General features: G+C 42.7%; 1 protein-coding gene across 2 annotated transcripts in view; it reads left to right on the forward strand.

Annotated features, from left to right (window-relative positions):
* HHAT (hedgehog acyltransferase) overlaps positions 1 to 27008 on the forward strand; it is a 262535-nt gene that overhangs the window by 193005 nt on the left and 42522 nt on the right. For both annotated transcript variants that reach the window (XM_058669146.1, XM_004578676.4), the window contains exon 10: positions 6538 to 6739. In XM_058669146.1, the coding sequence (XP_058525129.1) occupies positions 6538 to 6739 (202 nt within the window). The remainder of the gene's footprint in view (positions 1 to 6537; positions 6740 to 27008) is intronic.

Raw genomic sequence — 27008 nt, forward strand, 5'->3', positions numbered from 1 at the left:
GATGAAGCAGAGAGGACATATTTCAGGAAATAGGAAAAGACAGAGCAACAGCAGAGGGGTACCTGGAGAGTGACACACAGGAAAGCAGCGGACACAACGGTGTGGTGTTGCAGTGACTGATACTCCAGCGGCATTCAGCTAACGACGATCTGACCTCCACCAGCAACCAGGTTCCACCCAAGACAGGTCTGGATAGCCCTCAGACCTGACGGCCAGCAGATCAAAAACTGTAGTGGTGCTATGTCAGGCACCATTTTGCACACTGTGGCAATAGCTTTAGGACTGCAGGGGACAACAGTGAACTGTGCATGTGCTGAGCTTGGTGAGAACTCGCTGAGTTCCATGGATTCCACTGGTCCCACAGGAAAATAGTACCGACTGTGGCACTGTACAGGTCAAAATAGGTCCGTGTGGCCCTAGATCTAACGTCCAACAGGTTCCTGCAAGATCAGTGCCACCTACAACCTAACTATATAGGACACCTGGTGTCTATCTAATCCTGGGATCTGTTCCAACCGGAAGTGGGAGAAAGGTTGCAGAGACAACGGTGCAGCCTCAGCATGGCATCACAGGAGGTGGAGATTGATGAGCCAGGAGCTGGGGCTGTGGAGACCATGGTGGAAATCTGACATAAGAACCCAGACCTGGAACTCGCTGGAGGTTGTGGCACAAGTGGCTGCAAGCAAAATGTTGTATACCAACTGCAATAAGTAAAATTGCATTGTAGACCTGTGGGTGACGCAGCTTAGAAACCTGCCCCAAGGAGAAGACTCTGCTAACCGGAAGTACAATGACCAAGAGCAAAAGAAGAGACAAAGGCACAATGAATATTACCGAAAACTCCCCTGCAAAGGAGCAAAATCCTATGCCAACCTCAAAGTTAACTGAGGAAGACAGAGAAAATGGGGGACACAGAATCCATATACTCATTTTAACGCTTCTGATCAAAAATAAGCTGATGCAAGAGTTCAAAGAATTTAAGGAAACAATAAAGCAAATCAAGGCTGATATATCAGAAATTAAGAACACAGTAGAGCAAATTAAAAGTACAGTGGAGAGTCTCCAAAATAGAATGAAGCAAGCAGAGGAAAAAATCTCAAAATTAGAAGATATTTCCTGTCACCAGGGGGAAGCAAACAAAAAGCTGGAAGCAGAGCTGGATCAGGCCAAAAAAAGGATTCAAGAATTGAAAGACACTATTAAGAGGCCAAATATAAGAGTCATGGGAGTCCCAGAAGGTGCAGAAAGAGAAGCTGAGTTTGCAAATGTATTTAAAGAACTAATAAAGGAAAATTTCCCTAATCTGGAGAAAGAATTGGGAAACAAGATCCAGGAGGGGCACAGAACTCCCAACAGGCTTGATCAAAAGCGATCTTTACCAACACACATGATCATCAAGCTCTCTTCAGTCGAACATAAGGAAAAGATCCTTAAATGTGCACATGAAAAAAAGATCAACCGACATATAAAGGAATGCCAATTAAACTCACCGGAGACCTCTCACAGGAAACTCGACAGGCCAGAAGAGAATGGAGTGACATATTCCAGATTCTAAAACAAAACAATTGTCGGCCTAGGATAACATATCCAGCAAAGTTTTCTTTTGTCTTTGAAAATGAAATAAAATTCTTCCACAGTAAAGAAAGGTGAAAAGAATTTGCCTCTTTCAAACCTGCCCTACAAATGATACTTCAAGATGTTCTCTTGACAGAGAAGAGGAATAGCACCTACCAAAACCAAAGGCAAACGGGGAGAACATCCCAGTAAAATGACAACAGGGGACTAAACCAATGAACAACCCATTCCTAAAATGACAGGACTAAATTACCACCCATACATATTAAACTCTGAATATAAATGGCTTAAGCTCAATCAAACGTCATAGATGAGTAGACTGGATTAAAAAACAAAACCCATCTGTTTGTCTGGAGGAGATATACTTCACCAACAAAGATCAATGGAAACTATCGCATTAGGTTTTGTTGTTTTCTGTTGGTTTCATCTCTTCAAAACACTTTCTTCTGATTAAATCATTCAGTGACTCATAGATCATGCAGTGACATCATTTTCTTCAAGAAGATTCTTGATTTTCGTTTCTTCAGCTACACATTAGTCATTTAATAGCATGTTATTTAACTTCTTGGTGTTGTTAATTTCTTTTTTCTCCCTGATGTTGATTTTGTTTTGTGAGTCTTCATTTAAGGGGATGTATAGTAGCTGTTTAATGGAGACTGTCATATCTAGTAACATGTTATTTAACTTCTTGGCATTGTAAATTTCTATTTTTCTATTGTTGTTTTTGTATTATGACTTTTCATTTAAGGGGATGTACAGTAGCTGTGAAATAGAAACTAACATCCAGATGTGAGGATGCAGTGTAGTATGCATTTCTGCTTCCAGACAAAGATGGACTTAATGAAACTGTTCACTGTATCTTAACAATAGGATTCTGGATTCTCTGCCATTGTCCATGCCCACAATGATGGACATATGACTGTGTATGAAGAACTGTATGTTAGTAATGATATAGAGGAATTAGGTGGAGGAGAGCGAATTGGGGAAGGGATAAGGGAATATGGAACTGTATCATAAAGTGAATAATAATAATAATATGTTAAAAATTACAGAAAAAAATATAAATGTGTTTATCCGTGTCTCCACTGTAGGTGCATGCTTGAGTTGTATTCACAGTAGGCATATACCATTTTCTTCTGCATATGCCTACTCAAGCAGCATCCATGCAACTAACCAAGTTGGTTGTTAGTAAGTTAGCTTTTTCTGTTTCTTTTTAAATAACAATGTGTTTATTTGAAAGGTAATGCAACAGAGGGGTGGGGGAGAGAGAGAGAGGTAGATAGGTCTTCTATCTGTGGGTTCACTCGTCAGATGGCCACAATAGCCATGTCTGGGTCAGGCTAAAACTAGGAACTGGAAACTCCACCTGGGTCTTCCATGGGCCAGGGCCAAAATTTTGGGCTCTCTTTTACTGCCTTGCAGGAGCATTCACAGGTAGCTGGATGGGTGATGGAGCAGTTGGGATTCTCACTGACACTCCAAAGGCTGGCTGCTGTGCTCCAGCTCTGGCAGTTGGACTTCTGCAAGGCACCAGCTCTCAAGCCAATGGATTCCTTCCTTGCAGAGAGAAGCTCTTCACTCTGTCCCAAAAAGTAGAACTGACACCTCTGATCTTCTGGCCTTGAATGGCAACTAGCAGAGCTCACTGACCCAAACTCATTCACACATGGTGCACATTGTTCTGAGCAAGGTTCTTTGCCTAAAAAGGACTGTTTTGTCGTTCATACAGTACTGGAGGATATTTCTGTGGAGGCTGACTTGAAAAGCTGGTTACATAAATATCCCATGTCACCAGGACATGCTCCCAGGCCTGGTGATTCAGGCTTTCCCTCTTCTATGTGAGATGTACCCATCATTATGCCCTTACAGAGTTGTGGGAGTGGTTAGAAATGGTTTCCACTGAACACCTAGTGCAGAGATATCATCGGGACCACACATGTTGCACATGGGTCCCACCTGCTGTGTCTTTCTCTGGGAACCTGCTTGCCTGTGTAGAGTTTCTGTGTGTGGGCTCAACTGTTGTTTCCCTTAAGTTTCTAAATCATTTTTGTTAATAATGGAGTGAATACCAAACTTGTAGAATCTATGAAAGGGAAAAAAATATTGCCAGTTCACTCTCCTTATTATCCTATCTTCTACAAATTTGGAGTGAAGAAGAGGTTTGTATCTTCCAGTCTGGAAATGATACCTTCTGATGTGAAACCAGTAGTCTCATGACCTTGGACACCTTGTCATGTATGGGTTTCTGGAATAAAAGGAATTCTCAGAGATTTTTGCCAGTTGTCATTTCAAAGAAGCAGCCATACTGCTAGGAGGTGCCTAAAATAGCTGTGCATGTGATTAGGGGACTGGATGCCTCCTCATTGCAAGCTGGGGCACATGTCCTTGGAATTGGATCCAATATCAGGCCAGTATCTCCATTGGCTTGGAGAATGAGAGGTTTTTATTTTTTTCCTTGGTTTTCTGACATGCACTGCAAAGCTCACTGTTGTGGAGTGAGACACAATAAAAAGCCTTAATATGGAACAGGTTGAGTGAGGATAGTGTTCGGTAACTCTTTTTGTAAAACTGCAGTCTTGCCTCATATTTTTGACACAGGTTTGTTTGCTCCAGTTGGCTTCTTTTTTAAAAAGGAAAGTTCATTACAATGATTGTGTGAACTGAATGGCAGTGCTTAGCCTCCAGCGGGTAGGAGGCAATAGAGGAGAATGCCCCCTCTTTAGGGGTAGGAGGGGGGGGACCTCTGCTGAGGATTATTCTACACCAGTGACCAAGCTACCTCTAGGGGGCAGCAGAACACTGAATAAGGCCTTGTGCCCAGGGGGTCAGGCTTTTCTGGTTGAACTCCAGCACCTGTTGTATGTCCTTGGTGTAGGACTGGTCATCCTCCCCTTTGCCTAGCGAAGTTCACCCACTGTACCTTGCTCAGGTGAGAATGTTTGTCGCTATGCCTGTTGTGCCTTATTTGTCTTCATGCATCCCCTTGCTCACACTTCTAAACATGATCTATGGTATACCATAATGTAGTATCACCACTTTTCACCATCAATTTACTTGTCCTTAGGGTGGGAGCATCCTCTTATTTTTATATATTGTCCACAATGCCAGGAACACCCTGAATGCCTAAATAAATGCTTGATTGTAGGTGGAGGGGCCCTCGGTCTGTGGTGTTTGATATATCCTTGCTGCTTTGATTGACAAGAAAGACCATCTTGCTTTTGTACAAGAGAAATTACTCTTTGTTTTACTTATTTCTGAAAAGGTTACATCTCAGCTGCTTTCTAGTTTGCTTCTGGCTTTGGTGAATGAGAGAGGGCATCCGAACTGATGGGAGGCAGTGATGCTGGTGCCGCAGGGGCCAGGCTAATCCTGGGCCCTTTGCTTCCCAGATGTGAATGCTTCAACCTAGTCACCATGTTGGCCTTCATTTGCTCACCTATAATATGGGTTTGTCTAAGGTGACCAGATAATTTATCTTTTAAAATGGAGTGCATTTGAGAATAAAGAATGCTAAAGGCCAGAGCTTGCCAGTAAAGTGGTAAAAACAGATTTTATTCAGAAACTATAGCAATAGGGCTAAAAAAAAAAACTGAAGTTGAGCTCATTTCCAAATACAGCATGGACAGAGAAGATACAGCCAATGAACAGGGTGGGGGGTCAGAGAATCGGTAAGAAGAAACTTCAAGGAATAGGGTCTTCTGTTAACAGATCACCTGCATCCTTGATGAAGGCAGGTCAGGGTGATCAGATTCCAAGGGCAGTCGGTGAGGAATTTAGCCAGATAGGGAGGAAGGTGATCAGATGTTGATGTGATGGGGGAAACTTTCTGCCTGTGTGGGTTACCAGGATCCCTGTTATATAGCTAGGTGAAGCAAGCTCAAAAAGTACAGACACCAGGTCGACCAGGAGCCTGGTAAACTTCAGTCAAGGAAAGAGACTGTCAAGGATGACATTTCAAAATAATTACAACATACAGCTTTTGAAATATTTCCTTACTGATTCATCAGTTTATGTAGTTTTGTCTTGCCTACCTATAAGTAATTCTACTCAAAGAATATTTAAGCTCCAATTTCCTTGGAAAAAAAGAATGAACGTAAGTAAGGTCCAGCCCAGTGCTGAGCTGGTTGGGCTGCTGAGACAGCAAGTGTAAACCATCTAGTGCCTCCAAGAATCAGAGACATAGGTAAAGGATCTCATGTTGTGCTTGCAACACAGGAAATGATCTTCCCTCTTCCTCTCTGAGGAGGGAGGAACAGAGAAGTGCCGGGCAGCAATGGCTGAAAACCCCACTGGATGTGCTCCCAATTCTTCAGGTCTGAAGAGTACGAGGTGTGAGTGCCATGTCACTCAAATAGGAAACACTGCTTGAAGGTTCTAGTCCAGCCTCATGTACCCCAGCCAAGTGGAGAGCACAGTTGGGTGAGGGAAGTGCATTTTAAGTGCCAATTGGGCTGCTCAGGGAGCACCCATACTTTTCTGTGAATTCCCCATGGCTCTGGGCAGCCACCTGAAAGTTGGGGGGACTGGTCTTGGTGCCCTTCTTCCATGCACAACTTCTCCCTTCAGTAGTTCAAACTCAACCATGGGTTTGCCATAGACATGAGTTGAGCCATAAATTGCACACCTGTGTTGAAACCCAGAGGCCTGAAGTAGCTGGAAGTTTAACTGGCATCTGGTGATGGCGCACATCATTCTTGGAAACTGAATTCATCCTGCCTTTTCTAAGTGTTATTTTATAGTAGTAATAAGAGCACTCAGGCTGGAGTGTTTATTCACTCCAGGGTCCTGGATTTTTGCTAGCTTCCATGTGATGGAGACACTAAGGTTGACCTGTGGCCTCAAGGAGGCAGGGAGGGTTTTTGCATGTTGTGACCAGCAACATGAGGTAGGAGAATCAATCCTGGAGTGGGTGTGGAGCAGAGCAGTTTGGGGCATGGCTCTCATAGCCTCTTCTTTCTCCAGGTACGTGTATGTTCCGCTGGGCGGATCCCAGCGTGGCGTGCTGGGAACACTGTTTTCCACTGCATTGACGTTTGCACTTGTGAGCTACTGGCATGGCGGCTATGACTACCTCTGGTGCTGGGCAGCACTCAACTGGCTGGGGATTACCGTGGAGAACGGCATCCGGAAGCTCGTGGAGATGCCGTGTGTCCAGGATAGTCTGGTGAGCAGGATTGTTGTGGTGGGTCAGTGGGTAGCTGGACTAGGGGGGCCAGGTTTGGCAGGGACAGAGTCATCAGATTCATCCTAACATGCAACAGTCCTACCAATTTAATTCCAGTCCACGGATCTAGGGGGAAAAGCAGCCAGAAGAGCTTGCTCTTTCTTTTTTAATCAAGAGCTATATTTTAATCAGGTAATCAATATTTTGACTATGAAAGTACCACATGTTTATGGTATAAAATCCAGATTAATGCCTCTTTAACACAAGTTGTGGAAACACCCATTTTCCTAAATTATTTCTCTGTACACACGTAAACACACACATATATGGAAGGATATTTCAGATATCCTAGTTCATGGAAACTGGAATTAAAAGAAAGAGTCAGCGTTTTGGTGCAACAGCCTCAGTCACCAATGGTGATGTTAGTACCCCATGTCAGAGTGCTGGTTTGAGTCCGGATTGCTCTGCTTCTCATCCAGCTCTCTGCTAATGTACCTGACAGAACAACCAAGACTGGCCCCAGTGCCTGAGCCCCTCTCACCTGTGTGGGAGAGTTGGATGGAGTTCAGGACTCCTGGCTTCTGCCTGGATCAACCCTGGCCATGCTGACCATTTGGTGAATAAACCATTGGGTGGTGTATGCCTCTGTTACTCTCTTGCTCTGACATTCTGCCTATCACATAGATAAGCAAATAAAACAGGTAAAATTGGTTTGGTGGAAAAAAATGGAAATCCATCCATAGTTTTTCTTCATAATATGCATGTTTCATGAACTTTCTGGATTCTTCTATTCTGCTTTCTATGATCTTGTTGATGTGCCTACATTTGTGCACATACACATCTAAAGCAGATGTTACTGTTCCCAGGTTGTAGCCAGACCTTCTTTTCCAGTCACAGATTGTGTTTGTAACATCGCTTTCCAAGGGCTATTTAAAATGTCATCACATGTGTATGCTATATTTATTCTCCTATTATTCCATTTTTGCCACTATCATTAAAACACACAGTAACTAGAATAAATTCTCAGAATTAGAATTATCAAGGTAAAAATTTGTTTCTTATATTTATAATTCACTATACATACTGCTTATTAGAATGGAAACATTGAATTGCCCTGTAAAAAAATAAAACAATATATAATCCTTTCAGTATTGACTTGGAATTCCATTGCCTAAGTTGAGTAGTAGTGGTTTTTCTTTTTAAAATATTTATTTATTTTTGTTTGAATGGCAATTTTACACACAGTAAAGGAGGAGGGGAAGGAGGGAGAGAGGGAGAAGGAGAGAGAGAAAGATATTCGCTTGCTGGTTCACTCCCCAAATGGCCACAATGGCCAAAGCTGGGCCTATCTGAATCTAGGAGCATGGAGCTTCTTTCATTCTCTTACATGGGTGCAGGGGTCCAAGGACTCGAGCCATCTTTCACTACTTTGCTAAGTGCATTAACGTGGAGCTGGATAAGAAATGGAGCAGCTGAACTTGAACCAACACCCATATGTGACATAGCACCACAGGTGGGGGCTAACCTGCATACCATGTCACCACCCCAGTACTAGTATTTTTGTTATTTGATAGGTACTATATAAAGAAGCATGAAAAACAGCTAAGGGTTTAACACACATTCCAATTCTATAAGGAAAGTGAGTTTGAAACTTAAGTGCTTTGCTTTACACACATTTTTAAGTGAGTTTAAGATAGGTATACCTTTTATCTTTCAAATGTAGCATATGACAAAATCTTATAGGAAATTATTATTTCTGAATATAGGCAACATTCTGTTAAACCTTGAAGAAAGTAGCTTAGAAACATGCTAGCATCAGTGTTCATGACAGACAGTGAAACACCAAAGAAAATTACTGGAAAAATGATTAATGTTACTAAATTCTCCCATTTACATCTATATGACCCACCAAAAGAATGCATTTGAGTGTGTTTCATTTTTTTTTACTAATATTTTACTTACTTATTTGAAAAGCAAATAGAGACATGACAGAGGCAGAATTCTCATCTTTTTTTAACCTCTTTTCTTATTATTATTATCATTTTATGATACAGTTCCATAGGCCTTGGGATTTCCCTTATCCCTCCTCATTTCCCTCCCCCCTCACTGAGTTCCCGTATATTATTACTATAATATAGTTCTTCATACGCAGTTATAGTTCCATCATTGAGGGCATGGACAATGGCTAAGAGTCCAACATCCTATTGTCAAGATATAGTAAACAATTTCATTGTATGTCCATCTTAAGTTTGGAAATAGAGATGCATACTGCATTGTATCCTCACATCTGGATATGATAGTCTCCATTACACAGTTACTATACATCCCCTTAAATGAAAAGACACAATACAAAATCAACAACAGGAAGAGAAATAGAGATTTACAATGCCATGAAGTTAAATAACATGCTGGTAGATATGATAGTCTCCATTACACAGTTACTCATATCTCCTTAAATGAGAAGACACAAAACAAAATCAACTACAGGGGGGAAAAAAGAAATTAACAACACCATGAAATTAAATAATATGCTACTGAATGACTAATATGTCGCTGAAGATATGAAAAAGAAGACCAAGAACCTTCTTGAAGAAAATGATGCTACTGTATGATCTATGAGTCATTGAAGAATTTAATCAGAAGTATCCATTATATAGTTTCCGCTGATCTTTGTTGATGCAATGTGTCTCCTGTAGGCAACAAATAGATAGGTTTTGTTTTTTAATTCAGTCTACTAGTCTATGTTTGATTGATGAATTTAAGCCATTTACATCCAGGATTAACATGAGTGGGTGGTCATGTGGTTCTGTCATTTTAGCAATGGGTTGTTCATTCAATTAGTCATATGTTATTTCACTGGGGTGTTCTTCACATTTGGTTTTGGTGGGTGCTATTCTTTGTCAAGAGAACATCTTTAAGTATCATTTGTAGGGCAGGTTTGGAAGAGGCAAATTCTTTTCACCTTTCTTTACTGTGGAAGTTTTATTTCATTTTCAAAGACAAAGGAAAGTTTTGCTGGGTACGTTATCCTAGGCTGACAATTTTTTCCTTTTAGAATCTGGAATATGTCACCCCATTCTCTTCTGGCCTGTCGAGTTTCCTGTGAGAGGTCTCCTGTGAGTTTAATTGGCATTCCTTTATAAGTCAGTTGATTTTTTTCATGTGCACATTTAAGGATCTTTTCCTTATGTTCGACTGAAGAGAGCTTGATGATCATGTGTGTTGGTAAAGACTGCTTTTGATCAAGCCTGTTGGAAGTTCTGTGCCCCTCCTGGTTGGTGTTTCCCAATTCTTTCTTTAGATTCAATTAGGGAAATTTTCCTTTATTATTTCATTGAATACACCTTTAATCCCAGTTTCTGACTGTGAGTTCCAAGTCTGGGTTCTTATGTTAGATTTCCACCATGGTCTCCATAGCCCCAGCTCCTGGCTGATCAGTCTCCACCTCCTGTGATACTGTGTTGAGGCTGCACCATTGTCTCTGCAACCTTTCTCCCACTTCTGGTTGGAATAGGTCCCAGGACTAGGGATACACCAGCTATCCTATATAGCTAGGTTGATTGATGGTAGTGCTGATCTTGCAGGAACCTGTTGGACGTTAGGTCTGAGGGCCACACGGACCTATTTTGACCGGTACAATGCCATTGTCGGTATTATTTTCCTGCAAGACCAGTGCAATGAACTGAGCTCAGTGAGTTCTCACCAAGCTCAGCACACACACAGCTCACTGTTATCTTCTACAGTCTTAAATTCTTTGCCACACTGTAAGAAATGGCACCTGATGTGCCACTACTAGAGTTCTTGATCTGCTGGCCGTCAGGTCTGAGAGCTATCAGGACCTATATTGGGTGAAACCTGTAAGATGCCATGTTGTTGCAGTTCACTGAGTCAGAAATGAGTTCACTCCCAGCTCTGTGCGTGTGCATTCCTGCCCCATGCCCTTGCCTCCTTAAACAAAATGGCGCCTAATTTGGTCTAGTGAGGGGATTGTGCTGTGAAATCTATCCTGTTCCCATACTGCCTGTCTGGGACCTGGCACTCTGTCTCTGCTGCTGGTCAAATCAAACAGACCAGCAGGACAAGCAGTTCACCTCTGGAGCTCCCGGTATTAGTCCCTTCCCACATTGTTGCTGGTGGAGTTCAGATCGCTGTTTGCTGAATGCTGCTGGGATATCAGTCATTGCAACACCACACCATTGTGTCTGCTGCTTTCCTGTGTCAGTCTCCAGGTACCCCTCTGCTGTTGTTCTGACCTCTCCTATTTCCTGGAAATGTGCCCTCTCTGCTTCACACTGGCTAATATTTCTCTGTTTAAATGTGTCCTTACCCTATTCTGCCTTCTTGATTCTCTTGAGTGTTTCTATCAAGATACTTATTGATAATACAAGTGGATGGTTAAAAAAAAACAGCAATATGAAGCATGTGGCAAAATAACACACTTCATGGAACTTAAATATGCTCACAAATGGTTAAAGATACTGTATTCAGTAGTGCTCTGCAATATGTAACAAAGTAATGGCCATGAATTCTAATAGTGATATTTTTTAATGAAAGTCATGATTTTGTAGCATAGAGAAAAACTGTAACAAATAGTCCTCTTATCTTCATCTTCAAATCTAAACGCTTCTCCTCCAATCCCGAAGGGTCAACATTGTCTGTGAAAGCCAGAGTGACCTACCTGTACCATAATACCCTTCCCTGCCCTCCCTTCCTCTTCCTTTCCCTTTTACTCACTTCTGTTTTTAAAAAAGATTTTATTTTATTTTTGTTGGAAAGTCAGATATACAGAGAAGAAGATCTGTCCGATGATTCACTCCCCAATCGACCACAATGGCTGGAGCTGAGCTGATCTGAACCCAGGAACCTGAGCCTCTTCTGGGTCTCCCATGTGGGTGCAGGGTCTCAAAGCTTTGGGCCATCCTTGACTGCCTTCCCAGGCCACAGGCAGGGGGCTGGATGAGAAACATGGTCACTGGGACGTGAACCAGTGCTCATATGGAATCCCAGCGCGTGCAAGGCAAGGACTTTAGCCACTAGGCTACCATGCCAGGCCTGTCGCTTTTCTTTTTAAAAGACATGTTTATTTGAAAGTCATAGAGAAGTATTCCATCTGCTGGTTCACTCTGCAGAGAGCCACAGTGACCAGTTGGGACCAGAGTGAAGCCAGGAGCTTCATCTGGGTGTACCATGTGGTCAGCAGGGCAGCAAACACTTAAGCCTTTAGATTGGAAGTGGAGAATCTGGGACTTGAACTTTCATCCATAATGGCTACCAGTGCTATAATGGCACAGCTTACTTCTTGCACCACATTGTCAGTTCCTTAATTTCTTTGAAAATGTTTTCACAGTGCAAGCCCAGTCCTTGTGTCCCTCATGTCCTTATTATTCAGGATTCTCTGGAGTAGGAGAATCAGTAGGGTATATGTAGTGTGTGTAGATGTGTGTCTAAAGAAATGTAGTGTACCAAATAGTTGACATGATAATACAGATAGTGAGTCCCAGAGATAGGAGAGCTGATTGAGTTCTGGTCTGAAGGCAAGAGAAGACTGTTGTCTTAGCTTAACGATAAGCAGGGATAACAGTTATTTTCCCAGCTTTTCATGCTATTCTTGCCTTCAGTGGATTGGGTCAGGCCTTCCCATCCTGAAGAAGGCAATATACTTTTTTCAGGCTACCAAGTCAAGTGTTGATCTCATCAAGAAACTGCCTCAGACACACCTGTAAGTAACATCTAATCAAATGTGTGTACACCTTTGCATGTATCTTTTGTGTTTATCAATGCTAGATTGATGAATATCTGAATTATAAGAATGGTCATTTCTTCATTTTCTCTGTTTTCTTTTTCTTCAGACTGAGTGCTTGTCTGAGTCTGAAGAGATAGGAAATATCCATGCCTTGGTATTGGTAGACTGACAGTTGAACAGAGGACTGATTAGATTGGAGCATCACAAACAATAAGCCCTGTGGTCTTCTAGAACAGAACTATCTGAGATTATGGAAACTTCTGGTACACTGTCCAGTAGACTAGCTACAAGCAATGCTCCAAATGTGGTGTCAGCAAAGCACTGAGTTTGCAATTTATTTAAATTGAACTAATTCAAACCTAAATAACCTCCATTTGACTGCTGGCTACCATTTTTGACAATGCTTTTCTGGAACATACAATTGCTAGATAACTACTAAACAATGCAGTGTGTTTCTGTCAAGTTAAACCACAGAACCACCTGGAGAGTGCATTATCTGAGAGTAGGAGTGGCCTGGGAGGGAAATACTGGGTTTCTCCCTCTTGGATTACCACTTCCACGGAAGGGCACGAAAACTAGGACAGGGGCTGGGGTGGCTAGACAGATACCCAACAGCATCTGTGTGAGCTGCATAGTGGAGCTGGTTAGATGGAACAAAGCTTTAATACCCATTAACATGTATGAGAGCTGAATGGGATGTGGGACAGACTGGACTAGTCTGCTACACATACTGGCAAACCAGGGTAGGGGGCGGGCCTGGTTGGGATTATTGTAGGTTGCTCCGGCTGGACTGCAGCTCCCACTGGTTTATGCGAGGGTCGTGTATGTGCTGGGCAGAACCAAGCTGGACTGCAAACACCCATTGGTTCCAGTGGAAGACAGCGCTGGAAGCAGAACCGACCCAGCAATTGCAACCACCAGCTGATGGGGGCGATGGACTGTGACAGGCCCTGTGCTTGCTAGTACATACAAGAATCTGGTATGGGAACACCTCAGTCAGAGTTGCTTTGGGGATCGTCCCAATCGAAATGCCGGACTCAGAACGCTAACCATCAAAAGACAGAGGACAGAACAAGTCAATCAACCACCTCAGCTATATGTTGGCAATGAAAATACTGGGCAAACGGAGACTCTATGATGGACTATGTCAATCAGTGGATTCTTCAACGACCTCATCGTGCTTGGAGTAGGAAGAGTGGCAGCAATTCAGAACTGTCAAAACCACTTGAGCAAGACCCTCGGAGCATGCCCCACATCTGGGACCTGGGGTGGGTGGGAGACTGGATGGGGCTTCTCCCTTAAAATCCCCTTTTACATCAGATATGTTAAGGAAACAATATGGAGAAAAAAAAACAATGTAGTGTGTTTGACTCTGCTGTACTTTAGAATGGGCTTCGTTCATGGTATGGTGCCTCATGTATCCAGTTGGTTTCTGGACTTATTGACTTGATGTTTTATAGGTTTTTCAGACACAGCATGTGGCGTTCTCAACTTGTGTGCTCCCACCTCCCAGTCATTCCCATTATCTCCTCTCCCTCAAGCACATTCTCTTTCTATGAATTGTATACTTGTCTAGACCTATCTGGACAATGGCATGCTGGACTGTCTGACGCTGACCAACAGTGTTGGGGCACACTGAAATAACAGACTAATGGAATTAAAACTCCTTATGAAAGACTATACTATTGTAACAATATGTATACATTAGGAAAATCAATTGGGGTGGGAATTTGTGTGTGTGTGTGGGGGGGGAGGAATCCCAGACGCTACAGATTTGTACCATAAAATTCAAAATAAAAATTCAAAAATAAGTTTTCTTTAAATTGTTTAAAAAAAACCATGAAGTTAGCCTTAGAACCCTACTTCCCTTCGAATTCACCTTTGTGTTCCACATTCTCCCTTTAAGTACATTGTTTGCATTGCTGTGATACCATCCTAATCCAAGCTGCTCTCATTTCTTGCCTGGTCCACCAAATAGCATTTCCTGATTCTGCTCCCTTTAGTTCACATCTTTGTAATGCACAGTACTCAAATAAACACATGTTTAATATCCTGTAGGGGCTTTGCATTTCCTTGGGACCAGATCCATGATATTTCACATCATCTGTGAGGCCCTGTCGGATCTTTATCTGGAAATCTCTTCTCATTCCTTGTTCCCGACCTCTGACTCGGTACACCTTTGTGCTATTTTACACACCTGACCCCTCCAGCCTCAGCCTCCCCCATAGGTCCTTTGATTTCTGCTATGCTCGCTGTCCTTCTGTCTCGCTCTCTCATCCTTCAGATTTCAGCTTGAATAGTGTTTTGTTTGGAAACTCTTTGTTGGCCTTTGTAACACAATCTGGATCCAAGTTTGTAATTCATTCTGGGCAACTGGTGTATATTCTGTTCTGTTGTACCTATCATAGCTGTAAGACGTATCATCAATAATAACTTATTCCTCAGTGAACTGTAAGCCTCATAGATCAAGATAACAGTATCCTTGATATAGCAGTGCCAGGCTTAGTGCTTTGTTGAGTAAAAGCAGGAATGAATGATATTTTCTGACTTCACTCAGGGAAATACAAGAGGAAATGGTCTTATGTGGCTGCATGAAAAATACTGATCTTCATAGAATACTGGAAGAATTTACCAAGCCAGGGAATTATTGAGCATTGTTCTGGGAGATTATTTTGTAGCAATGTAGATACTAATAGGTCCAGTGATGAAAAATATTGTGTTAATGCTCAATGCACTCTACATACATTCTTCATGTAGATAACATGCAAAGAAACAAGTAGGGAGGCATTCGCTTTCCTGGTACCCTGCTGATTTATGAAAGGGGGGGTTATTGGTTGTGATTCAGTGAGGTACAGAATCGTAGGAAGCTTAACAAAAGATACTTTCACAAAGTACCCAACTGGGTGGACACAGAGGAGTTACTGCTGCAGCAACATGCTTTTTTCCCTGTTCAAGTACTCTCCAGGAAGCCACAATTTGTGCTTGGCACTGAAATCTTTAAATAATTGGAAACTGATTTGAAGGATCAGTAGAGTGATACCCCTTCTTGCCAGTTCTCGATTTTATCCTCCCTGGGAAAGAAGACATCGTCAACCTGTTTGTCAGCTAGTCTTACACAAAGCAGAATCTATGTCCCAAATAATTGACCCACCGTGGATTAGTCATTCTTGTAATGTAATACCTGAGGAAACTAACTCTGCAAGGAGAAAAGGTTTATTTAGCTTACAGCTCTGGGAGTTCAAGTCCAGTTCGGTGGGACCATTGGTTTGATTTTGGGTGTGGGTGGTGGATGGTAGCATTGGAGCTCGTACAGAATAGTCACCCAGTGAGTCAAGAAAGGTATTGGACTTGGCTCAACTTTCATAACCAACCCTCTTATGAGAACTGTCCTCTGAGGATGAGTTCTCAATGATTGAAAATTTAGGACTTTGGGGTTCGCTGTCTGAGTTAGGAAGGCAAATCATGTTGAAATCATAACACACTCCCATCATGCATATTCATTTCACTGAATGATTTAAACATATTCTCCCAGCCTTTGTCATATCTTCTTTGCCCCAGAGGTGCCCCGTTGTAAAGATTTATATCCTCTTTGGAGCAGTAAAATTTGTGCTTCTAGACTGAATTGAGAAAACCTGCCTCCAGTGAAAATTACCAAGGTTCAGTCTAATGCTTGTGGAAGAGATTTGACAATCTGATGTCAGAAATAACCCAGAGACTAAGACTCCGTAGTATTGCCCATGGAGTTTATTGGCTCTATTAGTTTGGTGTTGAACAAGTAGGAGGCATCAGTTTAAATGGATGGTTAGTTATAAAATGGTCAATATAATCAAAACTATGGTTCCTTAATTCTGTAGAATCCTAATTCACCATAGGCAAGACATACATGTCAGTTAGCCCATGCTATGGTTTGAGTGTGTCCTGCAAGGTTTCATGTGTTGAAACTTAGTCCCTATCATGAGATCTCAAGAGGGTTGGAAACTTAATGCAAGGTTGCTGTTTAGAGGTGGAGCTTCAGGAAGTGGCTAGGTTTAAGTTGGGTCAGCAGGGTAGAGCCTTGTGCCTGTTCCTAGAGGCTTTATCAGAGGAGAGACCAGAGGACTCAGACAAGTATGTCCTCCATCTCTTGCCTTGTAATGCCATGTGCTACCTCAGAACTCTGCCATCAACACATCTTTATTTATGAGACATCTTATATTTATGAGGTACTCAGCCTCAGGTATTTCATTATAGTAAAAGGAAATAGACTAATACTACCTAATTTAGAAAGCCTTTTCTCTAGGATCTGGTAGCCAGAGCCCCAACTAACTTGAAGGAATATAAAGCAAGGTTGCCTGATAGGAGTTGTGCTATTTGACAATGGTTCATGGTCTTTGATTTCTTCCACTTAAATTCATTTCAACAAATAGAGATTAAGTGCTTATTGCTCATTAGCCATACTCTCCTAAACCGAGTCTACCTAGATAGTCAACCTGACTATTCATTAGAAGAAAAAAATCATTATCCTATGTTATGAAAGATATTTAGAGCACTCGAGAGCTCTAGTCTGAAGAAAATGTTATCCCACCCTCTTAATCTTTTTTTTTTTTTTTTTGTCTTCAGTATTTCAATGCAGATACTCCTCTGGCCTATCAATGTGTAACTCTAGTACCTGTTGGTAGCCAATTTCCTCCATGAATGAAGGTGTCTTGCCTGGCCTTACATTACAACAATCATCTTTATGGTGGCTACTTTGGATGGAAGAGGCTATACAGTAATGGAACAACAGATTTTCTTTGTGAAAAGCTAAGTGGTCTGTATGTTATATAGACTTGGCTTCGTAGACATCTTACTGATTGCCCTAGCCTTTCCGGACATTATGTGAGTCCACGTGAGAGAGAAATAAATCTGTGTGAGCATTCAGACATTTTGGAGTTGTGGTAACATCTGAAGCCTTGTAGAGAAAGTAGGATGGCTTGTGGACAAAAGAGGAAAGACAGCTAGGGCAGAATGTGGGAAATACAAACATTTAGAAGTTGGCTAGAGGAAGAAGGGCCAAGAATTGGCAGGCAAGTCTAGAAGAGGACTTCAAAGAAACCAAGAAAAGCGGGCATTTTGTGGATGAGACAGGCAGGGGTAGTAACACTGTTCACAGGGAAGTAAGGAGAGGACAAAGGACTGTTTCATGTCCTTGTTGTTTCCTTAGAGAGCCTGTAAGTCCCCCTTCTTTCCCCTAGGATGTGGTGATTGGCTTGGTGAGGCACAATGTGTAGAGACCAGTTGAGGATCACAGGAAGCTGAGTGACCAGGAGGCATCAAGGTATCCTCTACAGGCTGGTGGTTGCTGTGAGCCAAGCTTTTGGCAGTGGCTTAGCAAAGACCTAGGTCTTGAGTTAGCCCGGGAAGGACTTCAAGTAGGACTTGGCTAGGTCAGTTTGGAGGGGAAGACTGCCATTTCAAGCTAGAAAGATGGTGCGTACAAAACCTACAGTTAGAAAGGAGCACACTGTGCCCAGGTCAGGAGGCTGGCACTGAGAAGAGGAGGTTAGAAAGGCCATTGATCCCCGTATAAAGGAGTTGAATGCATGGCTTAGAAATCTAGAAATGCAAGCTACTTAACCAAACAGGAGAGCTTTAAATTAACATATTAATCCCATACGTCAAATTATCCTGTTGTGCCAGCTTGTTAGCGCTCACCCAGACTTCTTGGTGTGCAAAAAGCAAGAGAAGTTGTTATGAACAGTGTGTACCTCAGTGGATTATGACCTGTAGAGACCCCCTCTGTCATCTCCCACTCCTGTGGATCATTAGCAAGGCAGGAAATTCTGGTTATATATTTTCTTCTCTGTAGGGATCTGAAGACCAAGTGTTAACCTTTCTGGTCTAAGCAGTAGAATTCTGAAAATAATTTACCTTTTAGTACATATATGTTTAGAATGGAAAAAGCAGCAACTGTTTTTGAAAATTATTTGTTTGAAAGGCAGAGTGACAGAGAGGGTGGGAGCAGAGGGGCGGAGGGAGGAGGAGGAGGAAGGGAGAGAGACCAACATTTTTCTTTCTCTGAAACACTTCTCAAATGCCTGCAACATCTGGGGCTGGGCCAGACTGAGGCTAGGAATTCCATCTGGGTCTCCCATGTGCATATAGGGGCCTTTGACATTGGCCATCCTCTACTGCTGTCTCAGCATGTCAACAAGGAGCTGAATGGAAAGTGAAGCAGCAGATCATGGCTCAACCTCATCTGTTGCAAACATTTGGAGAGTGAGGCAACAATCTCTCCCCATCCAGCACTGAGTGACATGAGCAAACACTGGGTGCAGGGTCCCCACCTCACCCAGCAGGTCCTCAAGCACTTACACTGTTATCTGCTGCTTCGCAGGCATTAGCAGGAAGCTGGATTGGAAGTACAGAAGCCAAGACTCAAATCAGCCCACTGATATGAGATGCTAGCACCCCAAGCGTGGCATAACCCATTATACCACAACACCCACCCTTTAAAGTTATTTTTAACTTTAATTCGGAATCTGCTACCTGGAAAAGATTTTGAAAATGTCCATTTTTCTGTTATTCATAGTCATGAGTCCTGAGCCTGGCTGACTGTAGTGGGTCAGCTGTCTTTCCTATTGCCAAGCTCAGGCTGGAGTAAGACAGTTGCCCCACTCTTGCAATTTGCCACGATCAGGGCACTTTGTTCCTATGCTTCTTTTTGTTGCTTCTTTCTGCTAAATGCATGACACAAGCTGTCACCTGGTCAGCTACAATCACAGGACAGCAGTACTAAGCCAAAGATGAGAGCCGTGGCTTAACTGATAAGGGTTTGATGGGCTTTTCCAGGCAGCCTGTGGAATTAGTCTTTATCTGAGAGAATCTGGTTTCTGCTTCAATAGCACAGATGAGTGGTGGGCACTCTAATCACAGTGTGGGGCTGAACAGATGAATTTAGGAAAAAGGAAAAAAAGTGTACATGTTGAAGCTTAGGATGCATATTTCCAAATCTGGGTCTGTTCTGCTCAGAAAACTCAAATTACCCACTGGAGGTGGCAGAGCTTGAGCTGCCAGTGTAGGAAATAGATCTTTTGCTTCTTCTCAAAATAATATGCATATCCTTGGTGTGATAAATTCCTACAGTGTGTATTTAGATATGTATATGTGTATGTGTATATATATATTATTTATATATATGCTGTGACTGCATAGCATGTGTGTTCATTTTTAAAGCTCTGCAAAATCAGAGATGTTCAGGACATCTAAAATAGCATTTTTCTAAAGTATTTCAGATTTATTCCAAGACCCAGAAATAAACTCTGCTTAAAAAAGGAACACTGAGCAGCTGCTGGCCTTGTTTGAGAGGAGCTGCATTTATCACCAATGTGCTTGGGATTGCCAACATATATTGAAATACCCAGTTTTTTCCTCGGCTGCCCATCCTGTTTCAGCCAGTCATCTGTGGTACCTGTTGGAGCCACCATTGACTATCTCCTGAGGGTGGCTGGAAAAAGGGCAGCGTGGAATGTCTGGAATCTCCATCAGGTCAGCCATGGAATTATGGCATGTGACGGTGTAAAATAATGCGATTGTGAGGAAATAGGTCCATCACATATTAGGTGAAAAAAAAACCCAGTAGTTATGAAACATAAGGGCCAGCATTGTGGTATAATGGATTAAGCCACTGCTTGCAACCCTTGCATCCCCTATTACAGCGCTGGTTCATCCAGGCTGCTGTGCTTGCAGCTCTCTGCTATTGCACCTGTGAAAGCAGCTGAGGATGGTCAGCTGCCTGGGCTTCTGCCAGGAAGATCTGAATGGAATTCCTGGCTCTTGGCTTAAGCCAGACCCGGCCCTAACCCTTGGAGCCATTTAGAGTGTGAACTAGCAGGTGGAAGATTGTCATTCACCCCCTTCCCCACCTTCTGCCTTTCAGTCCAAAAAGCTTGAAGAACTAGTTTGTGAAAGATTACACTGTTAACTGCTTAACTCTTCCTGGTAGGATAGACACTTCCTGTTTTTGTTCACATGTTCAAATTCTTATATCACTGTATTGTGTCTAATAAATGGTTACTGGGAGAGGTGAGCCTTTTGTGCTCACCCTCAAAGTCATGCTTACTCCAACATTTCTTCACTTAGAATTTGTAAATACTAATTACTTTCTATATGAGGATTTAGCATCTTGGGCCTATTCCCTGTTTCTCCTCCTAATACAGTAAGAAGTCTGTTGTTTAGCTAATTCAATGCTCTGTGTGTGTTATTGTTACCATGGTGAGTGTGGCTCATTATCAAGCCAGTTAATACAAGGGGTCTTCAAGGTGTTCATGGAAAAATATGTATTACAGAGAGATTGTGCATGAATTTTAATAATTTCTGCACCAAAATGAACTTTTAATTCTACTTGCAGAAATATTTTGAAGTGCCTTTGTATACTAACATTTCTCTTGTATAACTCTGCATTCATTCTGATTAACTCTTGCCTTGTGGTGTTTTTGTTTGTTTGGTCAATTTACTATCACCACTCCTTTACAAAAATCTCTATAACTGAAAAAGTCCTCCAGGTGGTGTTTCCCACATGGTTATGTTTCTAGTGAGCTGTGAATGCGCTGCTTTTCTTAGAGAATCTCTCTTAAACACAACCATCCTCCATTCCCACCTGGATTGCTGTTTGCTAGATCTGCTGTTCAGCTGTGGTCCTGAAACTTTCCTTCTCTGTGCTGTGCTGTAGCTTCTTGTGCACCAGGTCTTGTTCCTCCCCACCCTTGATTTACTGGAGCACATCCTTGGGTAGCTTTCTTAAAGAATTAAGGATGCATGATTTTGAGTCCTTGTATTTCCATGTATGTAGTATCTTGCCTTCACATTTGATTGATTGAAAGTAATTTGGGGAAACTGTTTTTAAAGAAAAGTTTTCTAGTTTTTAGTTCACTGCTGAGAAATTTCATTATGGACTTGATTTTTTTTTGCATCAATTTTGTTTTCTTAAAAATTTTCATGAGATCTCTTGGGTACTCTGAAATTTCACTGTACATTTTGTCCCTGATGCAGCTGATCCTTGAAAAATACTGAGTGAGTGGAGTAGAAGAGAAATCCAACAGTTTCTATGTTTGTGAGTCAGACTTTTCAACAGTCTTTTTTTCAGACTTTTCAACAGACTTTTCTTACCCTCTCTGTAGCACATGGTGCCACTATACCTGAGCCTTAGGAGATTTTGGTAGGAGTGACTTTTTTTGTCGTTGGTATTTAGTGTTCGGGTGTATCAGATCTGCTAAGTTCTCCATGGACCACCTGGTATGAATTAATTGCCTTTGCTGACTTGCTGTTTTCTTTTATTGCTTGTCCGTGGTTACTACCTTCTTTTTAAGAGTTTTCTCTGGTTTTAATAGGGTTCATGAAGGGAGCAGAGGTGGTTAACCTGGTAGGTTTAACCAAACACCCCTGGAAGAGTGTCCTGTGTTATCCACTTGTTAGGTCTTTTTTGGAATGTTTGACTGTTTCTCAGTGTTGAATTTTTAAATATCTGGATGACTTAAAAGGTGGTCCTTGTTCTAAGTTGTCGCTGTTGAAAAGGGTGTAGCTTAGGCCATGAGCTGTCATGTCCTATGTGTGTTTATAGTTCTATGGTACCTCAGTGTTACCTTGGGAGGGAGGCCCCCAATACACTGAGCAGCTATAATGTGGCGTGATTGCCATAAGCCATCCATCTTTCCACCTGTGCAGCTTTGAGTCTTTATGCTTAGGGAAAGTGGCAGATCTGAATTCATTTAGTGGAAAGATTCCTAAATTATTTTTAAAAACTTCTTTTTTTCTTATAAAGGCATTTATGACATTTAATCTAAGTGGTTTTTTTTTTTTTTAATTGGGAAGGTAGATTTTCAGAGAGAAGGAGAAACAGTGAGAAAGATCTTCTGTCCGCTGGTTCATTACCCAAATAAACACAATGGCTGGAGCTGAGCTGATCTGAAGCTAGGAGCTACAAGATTATTCCAGCTCTCCCACCTGGATACAGGGTCCCGAAACTTTGCAACATCCTTCACTGCTTTCCCAGCTCCTTGGCAGAGAGCTGGATCAGAAGTGGAGCAGTCAGGACATGAACTGGCACCCATGTAAGATTCCAGCACTTGCAGGTAGAGAATTGACCAGTTGAGCTATCACACCAGGCCCAACCTTATAATCTTTTAAATATGTAGATAAGGCCCAAGGCTTTGTAGGTGGTCACCCTTCAACAAATGTACCTTCTCCCTTCCTTCCCCAAAAGGCAAACCTAAGTTATTAGTTTATGGTGTAGTATTCATTTCCTTACTACTCTGTATGTTGTTTAAAAAATGCATGAATATTCTAAAATCTCCTCTTCATTTATTGTGAAGAGGTTACTATGATACTTTATATTCTCTGTTCTGTTAGATGTCATATCTTTTGGGAGATAGGCTGAATCTTACTTAGCTATGAATACCAATACTTTTTAAAATGTCAGTGTCATTGTAAGCCAGATGTTCTTGGAAATGGTAAGCTTCTGAAACTGACACTGCTGAGTATCTAGCAACCATTCTTAGAACACATGTAAGAACACACATTTCTGTACCTGACGCAACAGAGGCAAAGATTATGAAAATTCCAGTCCAGAGGAAGAGAATACATTGCTCCACAGATGTAGTTTGAATGAAGATGTGAAATGTGTGAGCCCCTTCTCTGTACTTACTAGTTTATAGGACCTGGTATCAGTTAAACTCTCTGCTCTTCAACTTTTCTTATTTTAAAATACAGATTTTTAAAAATATCCTTTATAGGTAATACTCCCACATAGTGAATTTTTTTGTATCACAAATTGTAGTTAGCTCAAAAATGTAGGTTGATGTTATCTATTCCAGAAACTTAGAAAACATGGGTGGTTGCTGCTGCCAAGGTCAGAAGGACTTGTTTATCAAATACCGTGAGCTGGCTGGCTGAAGAGCCTGACTTGTCCTGTACAATACAATTTAAAGGTAGAAATCCAGAATATGAACCCAAGTTGAGCTGCTCCAAAAGCAGTTGTTTCCTGAGCTGATGTGCTGTGGTTTGAAGAAAGGAGGAGCAGGGGGATTCCAAGTAGAGAGAATCTCTATACAGAGGTGCGGGGATGTGAAGTGCAGGCCATGTGTATGGGGAACTAGTGGAGCTGTGGCACCAGTAAACAAGACCAAGTTCTCTGGTCTGGGTTGTTTGGGAGCTGCGTCCCTGCTGCTGTCCAGCCTGGTGAGAGAGGATGGTGTCCCATACTACTAGTTCAGGGGAAAGATCAGTTTAAAATCCAGCATATTGTTTCTTCTTAAATGCATGTTGCTTTACACCACAGTCAAGAAATCCTAAATCAAACCATAATAAATCAGGGACTGTATACTTGATAGAAAAAAGGAGGTGTTATTTTCTTGGTGTCGTCATGTTTTCACTTGGGCTGTGTATAGGATGAATGGAACTTTAAGGAACTCAGGAGATTTCTGTAACTTATTTGGGGGGTGGTGGTGAAATAGGTATGGATGTTAGTTACTGAACACACAGGTTTTTTGCATGGGTTAGTGGGCCCTCTTCCATACTTAAGGAATTTATTGTGTTTATAGGAGGGAAAACTGGTAGAACATGTTTACTGCTGTTGTTGTTGTTACTATTTTGTTATCAAAAGAAAGATTTACAGAGAGAAGAGACAGGGAGAGAGATCTTCCATTTCACTCCCCAGTGACTGCAACAACCAAAGCTGAACCAATCTGAAGCCAAGGAGCGTCTTCTGTGGGTGCCAGAAGACGCCATCCTCTGCTACGTTTCCAGGCTATAAGCAAGGAGCAGCATGTGAAGTGGAGTATCCAGGACTCTACCTGACATCCGTATAGGATGTCAGCACTTGCAGCTGGGGGATTAACCTGTTGAACCACTATGCTGGCCCCAAGAACACAGATTTCTAACTGAAAATGGTCCACATGTTTTGGACAATAGCCAGGGAAACAGTGTGCTAGTGGTTGATATAGAGGAGCACCAGGGGGACCTTGAAATGACATTAAGATCTGATTCTTCCTGCCCTTGATTGCTCCCCTCTGGCCAGCCCTGTTTAGACTCCTGTCTGCTGCCTATGTGGTGCGCACTCCTCCCTTGCCATCCCCGCTCTCTACCGCCCTCCTCTCTTTTCATGTTTGTCTCCTCTTACTGTCTTGTTAGCATTTTTATTAGAAAATGAAAAGCTTCGGTGATTGTGGGGAAAAACTGTGTCCAGCTGCTCAAACCCACCCAGTTTCTATTTTTAGCTTCTCCTCCACTTAAAAATATACAGCCTTGGGCCTCCCTTGCCAAGTCTTTGTCACAGTTGCCAGCAACCATTTCCCCCAGCCATTTACCCACAAAAGATATCCAGCCTGTCCCCCTCCTCCCCATTGTACAATCCTCCCCTTGCAGCTCTTCTGTGGATGAGTGAGGGGCCCACTAAGTTTGGGCCCTCCCACCTCACTTCTGACCCAGATCTGCCCACCCTCACCTCCAGGCCCTGGCTGGTGTGTTCCAACCAATCTCATGATTTCCTGGGACCAGATGTTAACTGGAAAAGATGAAGAAGTTGCAGTGGAGACAAGATTAAACAGAAACTGAGGATACCTCCCAGGAGATACAAACTCATCTGATGGAAGTGTAGTTTGGCTATAAGATTCTGTCCCTGTCTGTGTGGGAAACAGGGTCTTGGGGAAACTTTAAAGCCACTGCTAGATTGCTGTAAATGTTCCCATGTCCCGTCTGATCCTCTGTCAGAGACCAAGGTCTCAAAGGGATTAGAAGGCTACCTCATCTGGGCTTGAGGGTAGGAGAGCCTGATTGATTGGACTTGGAATAGAAGTGGCAGAGTGATTCACGGAATCCCTTAGAAAACAGAAGTCATTGTGGCTTCTCAGTCTACCATGTGTAAGGCCCTTCTCCAGTATCAGAGTGCTGATTCAAGTCCCAGCTTCTCCACCTCCTAATAATGCATCCCTGGAGGCAGTAGATGATGGCTCAGGCCCTTGGGCATCTATCATCCGTGTGAGAGACCAGGGTGGAGTCCTGAGCTCCTGGCTTCAGCCTCTAGCACTGGCTATTGTGAGCATCTGGGGAGTGGACTAGAGGATTGGAGATCTTGCTCTCTCTCTCTGTCTCTCTTCCTGTGTCTCTCTCTCTCTTCCTGTGTCTCTCTGTTTCTCTCTATCTCTCAGCCTTTCAAATAGATGGAAAATAAGTCAGATATGTTATTTGTGGCTCCTGTACCGGGAGAGAATTATTGAGACACAGTTATGCCAATTATGATGATTCATATATTTATTTGATTTATTATTCTAGATTCTTTCTTTCCCTTCTCCTAACTGCCTCCAGAGTCATTGCTAATTGAGTCAATTATACCCAGAGAATATCTTCCCCTGCTTTAAAATGCAGATGCAGGGATGAATGTCTCCTGGTCTCAAAGGGAATGAGTGCTGAATAACAAGCCTGCTTTGGCCCCAATTCACTCTCATTAGCCATTTGCACACCAGGTTGCTATCACACATCTGTTTCTCTCTCGTGTTCCTCCCTGTGCATGCTGGTGGCCTCTTAGAGCAGAGTCAGGGTCGAGGGGAGAATAGAGGCCATCTTGTCTACAACCCTCTGAGTAGGGACGTAACAGCATTGCTGGAGAGCTTTCCAGAATAATCTTGTCCTTGAAGTCTGCTCAGCGTCTACTGTGCCGTGTACATGTGAAGAAGGGGAGGAATCTGAAATTTGTTTTCCTGCATTTAGGACACTGGCCAAGGCTTACAGTGTGGCCACCAGTGACCCACAGCAGGCTGAGTGGAGTCTGTGCCATTCAATCCTTCCAACTTGACATGAGTGGCACAGGCTGCTGCCATTAGGTCATTCAGAATTCTCTGTGTAATGGGAACCTAATGGAATTAAGGACACCTGCACCCCCAGAGGTGTGTCCACTTCTGGATATTCCAGAAGGATCCTCAACTCCTGCCCCTTTTTCCCCCTGTCTTCAGATTGGGCCAAAGTATTTGTCAAGAGCCCCACGGTATTGCATGTCTGGCTGTGGTGCTCTACCTGACTGTCATTCCAAATCTGCAGTCGCAGAAGAGAGTCCCCAAGGCAATGCACCTTTCACTCTGAGGGGCCCTAGAGCCCTCAGCTATCAGGACTAAGGGCTTTGCTGGCTTTGTGAAATCACCAGATATATTAAAAGAGGAAAACATGGTGTAATGAGGAGCGGGGATGGAGGAGCAGCATTTTGGGCCATGCTGGAGGTGTCCTCCTGGCTCTGGAGACTCGGGCCTTGTGACACCACTGTGCTCCCGTGTTGCCGTGTGCTGTCCACATTGTGTGCTCAGAGCTCTGGCTCCAGCAGTGGGCTGTTCCAGCTTTGCTGTCTGCTTGCTGTGGGCCAATTCCTGGGTGGCTTCCCAGGGTCAAGCCAACTGGCCCAGAAGATCACTCTGATCTTGACCTGGACAAGTGGAGCTGTCGATTCTGTTTTCATAGAGAGCAGTTGCAAGTTCTTGCCCCTTTAGATTTTCATGCAGAGATCCCATGGAGGCCTCACCCCTGTGG

This window comes from Ochotona princeps, chromosome 10 (genome assembly GCF_030435755.1).
Source record: "Ochotona princeps isolate mOchPri1 chromosome 10, mOchPri1.hap1, whole genome shotgun sequence".
Taxonomy (NCBI): Eukaryota; Metazoa; Chordata; class Mammalia; order Lagomorpha; family Ochotonidae; genus Ochotona; species Ochotona princeps.